Genomic DNA, 12,541 nt, shown 5'->3' with positions numbered 1-12,541 from the left:
TTTGGATCCACTGAGGCTTATTAGCGTCTATTTTTAGGTAGCACAACCATGAAACGTATTATGAAGAAAAAAGAAATCTGTAGGTCAAGTTAAACGTTAATCCTCATTTCAGAAATGGGTAAAACCATAGCAAATGGTTCACACACCCAAAATTTTTAGCTTCCTACCATTTTGGTTTGCTGCTGACCCCCACTGATCCACTGACTACCTTTAAAGGAAACATAAATTACTACTAAAGTTTATATGGAAAGACTCATTTAAATTAAAAACAAACAGTATGACATACCCCCCAGATTATTTACCTTATATTTCCAGCTCGTTGACAAAATGTACATTTAAGTTCCCACGTCTCTGAATCCCATATTGTAACTATTTCCTCAAAACCAACTGCTAGTAGAGAGCCATCTTCAGAGAAACAACAGTTAGTTGCTTGGTATTTGTGATAACTACCCACAAAGTCACAGGTCCAGCCAACAGCTTTTTCTGTGGAAACATAGATCACATAGTTCGGAAATGGAATAAATGCTAGATAACACTTTAGTGTAATTATAAACAGTAAGGATTACAGAAGCAGCACAATAAAAAACCCTGCTCCTTGAAACTTGAGTTAGAAAGGCTCCAGAGAGCAGGGACTGGTTTAAAATATATGCCCTTTCCTGGAAAATCTTGACCTCCCTCTAGTGGAACAGTGAANAAAATTTTTTTTTTTTTTTTTTTTTTTTTTAAAACACGGTATCCTCACAGAAATAATCAGCACATGATCAATCAAGAATGTCATGAAAAAGTACAGATTTTGGGGAAAAGGTATGTAAAATGTAATCTCTTAAATCTTTTAAAATTAGGCAATAATCCACAGAAGTTAAATAAGGTAGAACATGTCCTCCCAGAATGGATACAGTTCATGAAAGAGATCAATTCTTAAAATTATGCACTCTAGACATACCATATTTAATTAACTTACTGTATATATCAGAATCATCTGTTAATATCCACACTTTGAAGTGACCATCTTTACTAGCTGTAACCAAGGTGGGGTTTTCAAGTTTTTCTGCATTACAGAAACAGAGAGCTGTGATGTGGTCTTCATGTGGCATGCTAACCTTTGTATTAAGAACAAACCTAACAGAAAAGAAATCATCAATTTATTCTTACATCAGAATGATGATGATATATTATCATATGAGTACAAGAATTTTTTACTGTACATTTTACAATAGCATCTTTAAGAAAGGGTAAAAGATACATTATCATCTAGAATGACAAATAATTGAGCATTCAATCTCTAATAGCCACAGGATATAGAGTTCTAACACATTATCTCTGTCTTTGTGTAACTTATACAATATGCAGATTATGTATACTGTCAACTTGTAAAAATGAATATAAAATAGGAGTCATCACAGAATGATACATGAAAGCCTACCATACTAAACTCTGTAAGGAAAATGTACAGAACTCAGATCACTATCTACCTTCAAAAAAAATAAGCAAAAAATGGAATGGCCGTGAAAGCCACTACTTGTGGCAAGAAAATACAGAAAACTACCTCTTCAAACTGTCCTGGTTAGTATTTAATATTTACAGTCATCCGAACTACCTCTCAAAGCTTGTTTCCAGCTTGACAGGGTGCTGCTACAAATGCAAGATAACCTATGATAGCACGGTGTTCTTAACACTGGGGCAAGACTGTGCTGTGATTTTTTTAAAAATCCATAGTACAATAAGAGTGACTAGCGATAAACTATTAATCCCTCTGGGCCTGCTTCCTCAACCTGTAAAATGTGGAAAAGAAGTTTATCTTACAGTATTTCTGTGAAGATTGGTAGGACAATTGGCACAAAGGCACTAAGCCTAGCTCTTGGCACGCAGCAGGGACTTGATAAACGGCTACTATAATCATGGTCTGAGAAACTAGTGAACTCGCTATCTAATCAAACATACCTGCTATACTACAATATACCCCTGCTGCCTACCACTGCCATTTTCCTCAAAGGTAGTCTTAATGTGAATAGAGAAGAAAGGGGACTAAGAAATTTGGATTCTAACTCTGGCTTTGCTTGCAATTAGGTCTGATGTCCTTCGGGTTCGGGGGTCACTTTCCCATGTTTCCTCATTTATGCATGGAGATGACATTATACTTCTCAGAGAAGAAAGCTGAAAGGCTTTATTAGGAGAGTAACATCTCTCTCATTTCTCTAAATCTAGAATTTATCAAAATGAAACATTTTAAAGACTGACAAATGAAACCATAAAATACAAAGTCACATATTTTCTACTCTGAAATTAAAAAGCCATATAGATTGTATTACCCTTGTGTTTTCTTATTATACATCCACAGTTTCATTTGCATTTCAAGCTCTGTTTCCTTTTCTTGTCGTTGTTCCACTGTTGCAAGCCAGTTACCATAGCAGCCAAATGCAGCCTTTGTTAGCTCGATTTGGATCAGACCATAATCATTGATATATTCTTGTTGTATTATATCTAACTGATGGGTTAAAAAAAATCCAATATTAATGTAAATACATCAATGTAAATACATAAACATTAAAGTTTTCAAGGAATGGTAACTAACTACAAAGGGAATTTCTAAAATCTATAGTAATAGGTTTTCAGATAAAGGAAAAAACGAACTATTAGTTATGAATATCAAAACTGCCATGAGAAAAGCACATTATATAGCACCCGTTCAGTGGCAATTATTCTTTAATGACCTTTAATTTTAGTGATGACTGACATATGTACATGATACCATAGAACCTTTAATTGATAGTAATGCTTTTCTCCCTTGTTTTTATGAACAAAGAGCTTTACGTAAAATCTCAAGGTTAAATTCCACATCACTAAAAATAAGAAGAGGAAAAATAAAATCTACAATTTTTAAGTGGTGAAGATAGCAATGTTATAAGTAGACAATTTTATTTATGCATGTTTCTTTTATCCCATTCCCCTATGTACCAAACATATATTGAGTAACTATTATTTCCAGGCACTGTACTGGAAATGTACAAAGAAATACATTTCCTTTCTTTGGGGGGTTTAAACGCAAGGGAAAGAGAGAGATCAAGTCTACAGCTGCTATGACAGAAATTAATAAAGGGTGTTGTGGGGCACAAAGGAGGAGGAAGTCTGGATTGATAAGGAGCACCCCTCTTTACAATGAAAATTTTATCACTGGTATGTACATATGACAACACTTTACCACAAAAGAGACATATTTGTATTTACAGTCCTTATATTCTTATTTCCCTATTCTTGTAACTCAAAGGCACAGACATGTGACAGCTAATTAGAGTGCAGTCTGAAACATAATTAAATGGAGAGCCAGCACAGGAGTGCCAACTGACTTATGTGTAGACTTACTTTGCAACTGGCCTCATTAGAATTATGCTGTAAACAACTAAGTAACCATAGATAGTATTGATGATGTTCAAGCAAACAAAGGCACAGGATCTTGTTTTAGAAGCTACTAAATAAGTTACTTAAACCTGGTGGTGCTGTTGGGAACTTTCATTAGTTTTAAGGCTAGTTAATGGACCAAAATCTTACATTGTATAACTGCTTATCATGCTGCAGAGAATAAAACTGCAAATGGCCAGGTTTTCCATTCAAAACCAAAGCTTTAGTTCTGGGGTCAATCATCAAACCGGTAAAGATATTGCTGTCTGCAAAAGAAGTGACAATATTAAAATCTTACAAATATTCACTTTTAAATTGTGCATGATTACAAATCCAACTGGGTTTCGTAATACCTTTCACTAGACCTTGAATTACAGCAGATGCCTCAAGGTTTCGGTGAATTATTATTATCTCTGTGGGTAAAAAAAACAAAAAAAACCCCATAAATCAGTCAGAACTTCAAGGTCAAAAAAATCAACTGAATTTATGTCATTCTAAAACACACCAGAACACGAAACAACTTAGTAAGTTCAGTTTACTATTATTAGAAATCAGGAATAAAAAAGAGAAAATCAGGAATATATTTTGTGATTTAGCTAAAAAACTGGGGCTGGGGAGGAGGGGTTTTTTGTGGAGGCTTTAAGGTTTATCAGTAGTGCCTATGAATATATTTTAAGTGTTAATTCAGAAACTCATATACCCTACAAGAGACAGTCTACTTTAAAATGAGTCATTGCACTAATGGATTGCTCAGTTATGTTTTTTTTGAAGGGAAAGGAGGCAATGGGCTCAGAAATCTACATTTAGGCTGAGAAGTAACAGAATAAGCAAGAAGTTTTGGACGTATACAAGACTGCCTCTATTCCTGTCAGAACCCATGGGACCCCCACGCTGAGAGTGTAGCTACATCAAGAGTTCTTTTGAAAATATCATCACATTTGTGAAGGCACAAATGCCCGCTTCAAAAACCCTCCCTCTATTATTCCCACATCCCACATGTAAAGGTTTTGAAATGGAAGTGGTACAACAAGAACCAAATATACTTAGCCCTACATTTTTATAAAAACACTCCTGAAAATGTTGGATTCTGGTGGCATATAGCGTCAAAAAAGAAATGGAGAAAAGAGGAAGAATGAAGAAAAAAATGTTCATTAAATCTTACACTCCTCTTAGTTTTAGGTCTCCTTTTTTTCCATTCCATAGTTGTACAATTCTATCTCCTCACAACAAAATCGGACTTACTGTTATCAGAGTGAGAAGTACAGAACAAATCCCCTGCTGGCGAGACTGAGATATGTTCAATAGTAGCTCCCAAACGGGGGAGGAACTCCTTATTCTTCTCTGTTGCATCACGCCACTCTACAAGGACAGATTCACGACCACCACTCAGCAGACTGGTGCCTTCTCATCCATCCACAGAAAGGAAAAGGACAGTATTTGGGGGGAAAAATAGAAAAATATAATTAACACAAAATTTTCCTACCATGTTAGAGATACAAACTATTTTCAAAAATATGCAAACAAGCATCTTCCTATCTTTTAATAAACTTAAGACAACACTTAACGGTCATCGATTCTGGGATTTTCCTTTCCAACAATATCTAACTAGTTTGTTGTTGACCAACTCTTATGCCAATAATAGAAAAATTGAATGAAACAAACATCCTGTAGGACCAGATGGCTTCAAGGACAAATTTTTCCAAACATTTAAGAAATGAACCAATTTTATACTCTTCCAAGTAACAACAACAACAAAAGAACACTTCCCAACTTGTTTACAAGAACAGCATAATCCTTTACCAACCTAATAAATTATAAGAAAGTTACAAGCCAATTTCATGATGGATGAAAATTCCCAAAGTATCAGCAAGCTGAATCCAAGGATATATTAAAAGGATAACATATGGCAGAGCTGAGTTTATTGTAAAAATGTGAGGTTATCTTAACACTTGAAAAGTTAAGTGTAATTAATTCCATTTATATAATAAAGGGAATAATCATGAGTATCTTAACAGATGTAGAAAAAATGATAGAATTCTACACCCATGATAAAAATTCTCAGTAACTTAGGAATTCATCTTTAAAATTTCATCAAGGATACCTAGAGAAAATCTATAGCAAACATTTTAAATGGTAAAATACTGAAAACTTTCCCTGTGACTGGGAACACTATCCCCACTTCTCTTCAGCATTAACTGGAGGTCCTAATACACTGACATGAGACAAGAAGGGACTAAGGATTAGAAAGAACTAATTACTTCAGTGCTTACACACAGTATAACTGGGTGCAAAGCATAGCCAAAATTGTTTATATTGTTCATATTTGCCTGAACTTATAACCAGTTCTCAAAGCAACTACAATTTGTAGCTCATTTACACAGACAACTAATTTCTTCTTCTATTATCTTACACCTATATAGGATCAATGCTGATATTTTACTGACAATACTGTACTATATATTTTTTAAAATTTTATTATTTATTTGAGAGCGTATATACACACACAAGAGCAGGTGAAGGGACAGAGGGAGAGAAAATCTCAAGCAGACCCTGAGCCCCAGTGCGGAGGACAATGTAGGGCTTGATCTCACAACCCTGAGATCACAACCCAAACTGAAACCAAGAGTGGGATGCTCAATCGACTGAGCCAACCAGGTACCGCCCTATGTACTGTATTTAACTATTCTCAAATATTCACATGATTTATAATATAAAACCAGGAATTCAACTCTCTAATAAGCCACAATTAGCTGCAGTACCTCCATACCAAAGCCTTGGCTCAGGGTAGAGGTGCACTCTATTTTTTCCTTTGAGTGCTAAATAGTCTACTCCTTCTTCCCCAAGACCCATCTGAAAAGGCCAATCCCAAATGTTCCAGGGCTTAAGGAAAGCCACCACAGAGAGCTGTGACTGCCACCTGGTGTGAGAGGTGGCAGACAAGATGGACAAGGTAACAAAATAGAGAAAAGTCAGTGACAGTATCAACTGGTCTTGACCCAGATTAGGGGCCACAGCAGAGAGAATGAAATTGAGGATGAAAGGCAGAACAACACTGCATGGAACGTGACATGCATATGTACACACACATTCCCCCATTTGTATCCTGGGTGGAGGGGGGAAAGCTTGTGAGAGGGTGGAAAATATAACAGTAGCCTACATCTTTTATCCAGAGGGTTAATAACCTCTTCATTCTATTCTGAATTCCCATATCACAACTGTTGTACTACTCTGTGTCAGGGCCCCACCCCCATACGCCAGTAACTGTTCCCCACCCCAACCCACAAGTAGGTTGAAGATGCCTCCTACTTCCTGAGGCTCCAGTGAGTTAAACTCAAGTAACCCTGTAAGGATCCAGAGCACCTGGTACTAAGACTGATTCTGACAGTCCCTAGGAACACCCCCAGAAAGAAAATTCACTTTCTCCGGGCACATAATCATCTTTAGCATCCAGTCTCCTTTTTTCAGAAACCAGTCAAAATACACTGATATAACTTTTACTACATAGGTGTGAGGGTGCTAAAAGTAAAAACAAAATGTACCTCTCAAAATGTATGTTGATCATCCTATTTTCAAGGAAGATTTTTAAATATTTTTTTTAAAAGTTTTTATTTAAATTCCAGTTGGTTAACATACAGTGTAGTATTAGTTTCAGGTGTACAATACAGTGATTCAACAATTCTATGTAACACCTGGTGCTCATCACAAGTGAACTTAAACCCCATCCCTATTTAACCCATCCCATCCACCTCCCATCTGGTAACCCTCAGTTTGTCCTCTTAGAGTTTGTTTCTTGGTTTGCCCTTTTCCCTTTGTTTGTTTCGTTTCTTAAATTCCACATGAGTGAAATCATACGGTATTTGTGTTTCTCTGACTTATTTTGTTTAGCATAATACTCTCTAGCTCCATCTATGTCTTTGCAAATGGCAACATTTCATTCTTTTTTTATGGCTGAGTAATACTCTATTGTATATATACCGCTATTTTATCCATTCAGCAGTAGACAGCTGTTTCCATAATTTGGCTATTGTAGATAATACTGCTATAAACACTGGGGTGTATGTAACCCTCTGAATTAGTATTTTTGCATTCTCTGGGTAAATACTTAGTAGTGTAATTGCTGGATTGTAGGGTAGTTCTATTTTTAACTATTTTTTTGAGGAACCTCCATATTGTTTCCCAGAATGGCTGCACCAGCTTGCATTTCCCACCAACACTGCAAGAGGGTTCTCCTTTCTCCACGTTCTCGCCAATACCTGTCGTTCCTTGTGTTTTTGATTTTAGCCATTCTGGCAGGTGTGAGGTAATATCGCCTTGTAGTTTTGATTTGTATTTCCCTAATGATGAGTGACGTTAAGCATCTTTTCATGTTTCTGTTGGCCATCTGGGTTGTCTTCTTTAGAAACAGGTCTGTTCATGTCTTCTGCCCATGGATTATTCGTTTTTTGGGTGTTGAGTTGTATAAGTTCTTTATATATTTTGGATACTAACCCTTTATCAGATATATCATTTGTAAGTATCTTCTCCCATTTCATAGGTTGCCTTCTAGTCTTGTTGATTATTTCCTTTGCTGTGCAGAAGCTTTTTATTTTGATGAAGTCCCAATAGTTTATGTTTGCTTTTGTTTCCCTTGCCTCAGGAGACATATCTGGAAAAATGTTGCTACAGCCAATGTCAAAGAGGTTACTGACTGTGTTCTCCTCTAGGATTTAATGGTTTCGCGTCTCACATGTCCTTAATCCATTTTGAATTTATTTTTGTGTATGGTGTAAGAGAATGGTCCAGTTTTACTCTTTTGCATGTTGTGATCCAATTTCCCAACACTATTTGTTGAAGACACTGTTTTTCCCCATCACATATTCGTTTCTGCTTTGTCGAAGATTAATTGAACATAATGGGTTCATTTCTAGGCCATCCTGTCCCATGATTTATGTGTCTATTTTTGTGCCAGTACCATACTGTTTTGGTAATGCCAACTTTGTAATATAACTTGAAATCTGTAACTGTGATGGCTCTAGTTTTGCTTTTCTTTTTCAAGATTTCTTTGGCTATTTGGGGTCTTTTGTGGTTCCATACAAATTTTAGGATTGTTTGTTCTAGCTCTGTGAAAAAATGCTATTGGTATTCTAATAGGGAGTGCATTAAATGTGTGTAAATTGCTTTGGGTAGTCCTGACATTTTAACAATATTTGTTTTTCTAATCCATGAGCATGAAATGTCTTTCCATTTCTTTGTGTCATCTTCAATTTGTTTCATCAGTGTTTTATAGTTTTCAGAATACAGATCTTTCATCTCTGTTAGGTTTATTCCTAGGTAACTTATTGCTTTTGGTGCAATTGTAAAGGGGATTGATTCCTTAATTTCTCTTTCTGCTGCTTCATTACTGATGTATAGGAATGCAATAGATTTCTGTACATTGATTTTGAATCCTGCAACTCTACTGGATTCGTTTGCCAGTTCTGGCAGTTTTTTGGTGGTCTTTTGGATTTTCTATATACAGGATCATGTCATCTGCAAGCAGTGAAAGTTTTACTCCTTATCACTCTGGATGCCTTTTATTATCTGATTGCTGAGGCTAGGACTTCCAATACTATCTTAAATAACGGTGGTGAGATTAGACATCCCTGTCTTGCTCCTGACTGTAGAGGAAAAGCTCTCAGTTTTTTCACATTGAGCATGATATTAGCTGTGGGTTTTTTCACATATGGCCTTTATTATGATGAGGTATGTTCCCTCTAAACCTACTTTTTTGAGGGTTTTATCATGAATGGATGTTGTACTTTGTCTTAACTTAATCACTATGAGCCACACTCTTACGCAGCTTAAATGAAACACAAGTTCTGAATTAATTTAAAATTGTGAATGCAAATAAAGTAATCTAATAGTTAAAAACAAATTTTTGAATTAGACCTAGGTCCAAATCCCACTTACTAACTGTGCGTCCTTAGGCAAGTTAGTTCTGAACCACAAATCTCACTTCATCTGCAAAAACGATACCTATTTCACAGCTTCAAGAATTAAATGAGGTAGTAGATGCAAAGCATAGCATAATCATTTGTACCAGATAAACCAGAGCTTCTCTTAAGGACAACAAGCACTTAGCCATATGCTAATTATAATTATATTTTAAGAAACTAATGTAATTTAAATAGGTTCTTCATGTTAACAAGGACTTTAATCACAGGTGTACATTTTGATACTCCAAAGGGCTCTGAAATCTATGATATATGTATTGTGCTGAAGAAAGCTGAAACCACAGGGGTGATATACAAGTGTTTACCATTCCTTTGGTCCATGCATTTCTAAACCTTTCAAACTATAAGTACAGTGAATACTGATCCATATACTTCAAAAGTTCATCTTAATTATTAAACTTCACTTACCCATCACTGAAAAAGCCAAATCCATAACCATATCATGGTGCCAATGTAAACATGTGTATGTGTATTTCTTATCATCATCAAAATTCCTCCTTTTGGAGAAAACCAAAATTGTTAATTTGACCAAAGGCATTAAGTTAGGAAAGTAATGGCATGCCAAATACAATGGAACATAATACATACCCTAAATAATAAATTATATCAAGCTTATAGGTATTAATATGTAAAAGGTACATTTTCTATTTCTAACCAGTCACTTCTACGAACAATCGACTATCATGGTATCCTACTAGATAAACACTATTGTCAGTCTTTTCACTTAAAGCCTGATAAAAAAGTTCTCCTCAATAAAACATTTATAGGCAATATGGAATTTTTAACTCCTCCCACAAGCCCAAGGTTAGAAATTCGAAAATAGTAAGTCTATACAATGAAGAGTATAGAAATATAAGAAACCGAAGATGTCAGTAAAGCCTCATCTCTATTACCAGTACTATCCTTTATCCTGAACCCAAAGATAGCTCTGTTCTGCAGGACTAATACAAAGTAAGACATAAAGGGTCACCACACTCTTCAGAAATGAACTGACCAAAGACGAATTTTGCCATCCTTGTGACCAGTTGCTATGCAATCTTCCTTTGGGTGACATGCTACGCAGGTAAAATTGTTCTTCGCATGTTTCTTATTTTTTGACGATGATAAAGTAAACCTGGAAGAAAAAAATTGTCCCTTATTAAAGTCTCTTGGTAAGTGGTGATGTAGTTAAGTAAAAGGGAGTCACACCCTTATCAACCAAGCTGGAGAGCTCCCAAAATTCACTGAATCTAAATGCATGACAAAAAAAAAAACCAAAAAACAAAAAAACAAACCCAAACTGTGACTAAGAATCAAGAATTTTTTTTTTGCAAACACTTTCAATATACAATATAAACTCCACGTGACCAACATTCTACCATAATAACTTGTCTACGGAGGCCCCTGACATTAAAGTAAAGCCAAGACAGTCCTGCCGGCGGCTTTTGCCTGAGCCAAGTTTAAATTTCTTGTCAACCGAAGCTAAGTTTTAACATTAGGTATGAACAAACCCAATAAATTATATCTGAGACAACTGGCTAATGTGTCCAAAGATATAAGGATCCTTATTAAACTGCAAAGAAAAACATGTTAGTCTTGACAGGGTAAAACAAAAGAGGGGACAGTATCACTTGTAGAGTCACTACTCGTGCTTGGCACTAGTCTCTTTAAATACATTATTTTACCCATCCTTACAACTCTTACTAGGTAGATATTATCCCCATTTTAAATATGTTTATTTGAGGTACAGTGAGCTTCAAAGAGACTAAATTTGATTCATTTTAAATCCCAAAGCCTATATTCATTCACACCTATAGAAAAAAAAAAAAAGGCAATAAGGATCACCTGGGCTAGCCTTTTTAAACTAGACCCAATTTTCTTTTTTTTTTTTTTTAAATATTTTTTTATTATGTTAGTCACCATACAGTACTTCCCTGGTTTTTGATGTAAAGTTCGATGATTCATTAGTTGCGTATAACACCCAGTGCACCATGCAATATGTGCCCTCCTTACCACCTATCATCATCTATCCCATTCCCCCACCCTCCTCCCCTCCGAAGCCCTCAGTTTGTTTCTCAGAGTCTATAGTCTCTCATGCTTCACTCCCCCCTCTGATTACTCCCTTCTTTATCCCTTTTTTCCTCCTACCGATCTTCCTAGCTCTTATGTTCCATAGATGAGAGAAACCATATGATAATTGTCTTTTTCTGCTTGACTTATTTCACTTAGCATTATCTCCTCCAGTGCAGTCCATGTTGCAGCAAATGTTGAGAAATCGTTCCTTTTGATAGCTGAATAACATTCCATTGTATATATGGACCACAACTTCTTAATCCAGTCATCTGTTGAAGGGCATCTCAGCTCCTTCCACAATTTAGCTATTGTGGACAGAGCTGCTATGAACATTGGGGTGCATATGGCCCTCCTCTTCATTACGTCTGTATCTTTGGGGTAAATACCCAGTAGTGCAATGGCTGGGTCATAGGGTAGCTCAATTTTTAACTTTTTAAGGGACCTCCACACTGTTTTCCAAAGTGGCTATACCAACTTGCATTCCCACCAACAGTGTAAGAGGGATCTCCTTTCTCCACATCCTCTCCAACATTTGTTGTTTCCTGCCTTGTCCATTTTTGCCATTCTAACTGGCGTAAAGTGGTATCTCAGTGGGGTTTTGACTTGAATTTCCCTGATGGCTAATGATTTTGAACATTTTTTCATGTGTCTGTTAGCCATTTGTATGTCTTCATTGGAAAGTGTCTGTTCATATCTTCTGCCCATTTTTTTTTGTTTATTTGTTTCACATGTATTGAGTTTGAGAAGTTCTTTATAGATCTTGGATACTAGTCTTTTATCTGTAGTATAATTTACAAATATCTTCTCCCATTCCGTGGGCTGCCTCTTAGTTTTTTTGACTGTTTCCTTGGCTGTGCAGAAACTTTTTATCTTGATGAAGTCCCACAAGTTCATTTTATCTTTTGTTTCTCTTGCCTTTGGAGATGTGCCGTGAAAAAGGTTGCTGTGGCTGATGTCGTAGAGGTTGCTGCCTATGCTCTCCTCTAGGCTTTTGATGGATTTCTGTCTCACATTGAGGTCTTTCATCCATTTAGAGTTTATCTTTGTGTATGGTGTGAGAGAGTGGTCAAGTTTCATTCTTTTGCATATAGCTGTCCAATTTTCCCAGCACCATTTATTGA

General features: G+C 36.1%; 1 protein-coding gene across 1 annotated transcript in view; it reads right to left on the bottom strand.

The window, feature by feature from the left end:
* The window catches only part of WDR75 (WD repeat domain 75), a 45,469-nt gene that overhangs the window by 9,086 nt on the left and 23,842 nt on the right, over positions 1-12,541 (bottom strand). The window contains exons 7-14 of the mRNA XM_002918667.4: positions 10,363-10,482; positions 9,777-9,865; positions 4,639-4,797; positions 3,750-3,809; positions 3,547-3,662; positions 2,310-2,485; positions 962-1,119; positions 303-483 (exon numbers count right to left, since the gene is read on the bottom strand). Of these exons, the coding sequence (XP_002918713.1) occupies positions 303-483; positions 962-1,119; positions 2,310-2,485; positions 3,547-3,662; positions 3,750-3,809; positions 4,639-4,797; positions 9,777-9,865; positions 10,363-10,482 (1,059 nt within the window). The remainder of the gene's footprint in view (positions 1-302; positions 484-961; positions 1,120-2,309; positions 2,486-3,546; positions 3,663-3,749; positions 3,810-4,638; positions 4,798-9,776; positions 9,866-10,362; positions 10,483-12,541) is intronic.

The sequence above is a fragment of the Ailuropoda melanoleuca genome, chromosome 2, assembly GCF_002007445.2.
Source record: "Ailuropoda melanoleuca isolate Jingjing chromosome 2, ASM200744v2, whole genome shotgun sequence".
Taxonomy (NCBI): Eukaryota; Metazoa; Chordata; class Mammalia; order Carnivora; family Ursidae; genus Ailuropoda; species Ailuropoda melanoleuca.
Note: the sequence above shows the minus strand (reverse complement) of the source record. Positions and strands in the feature narration are given on the sequence as shown.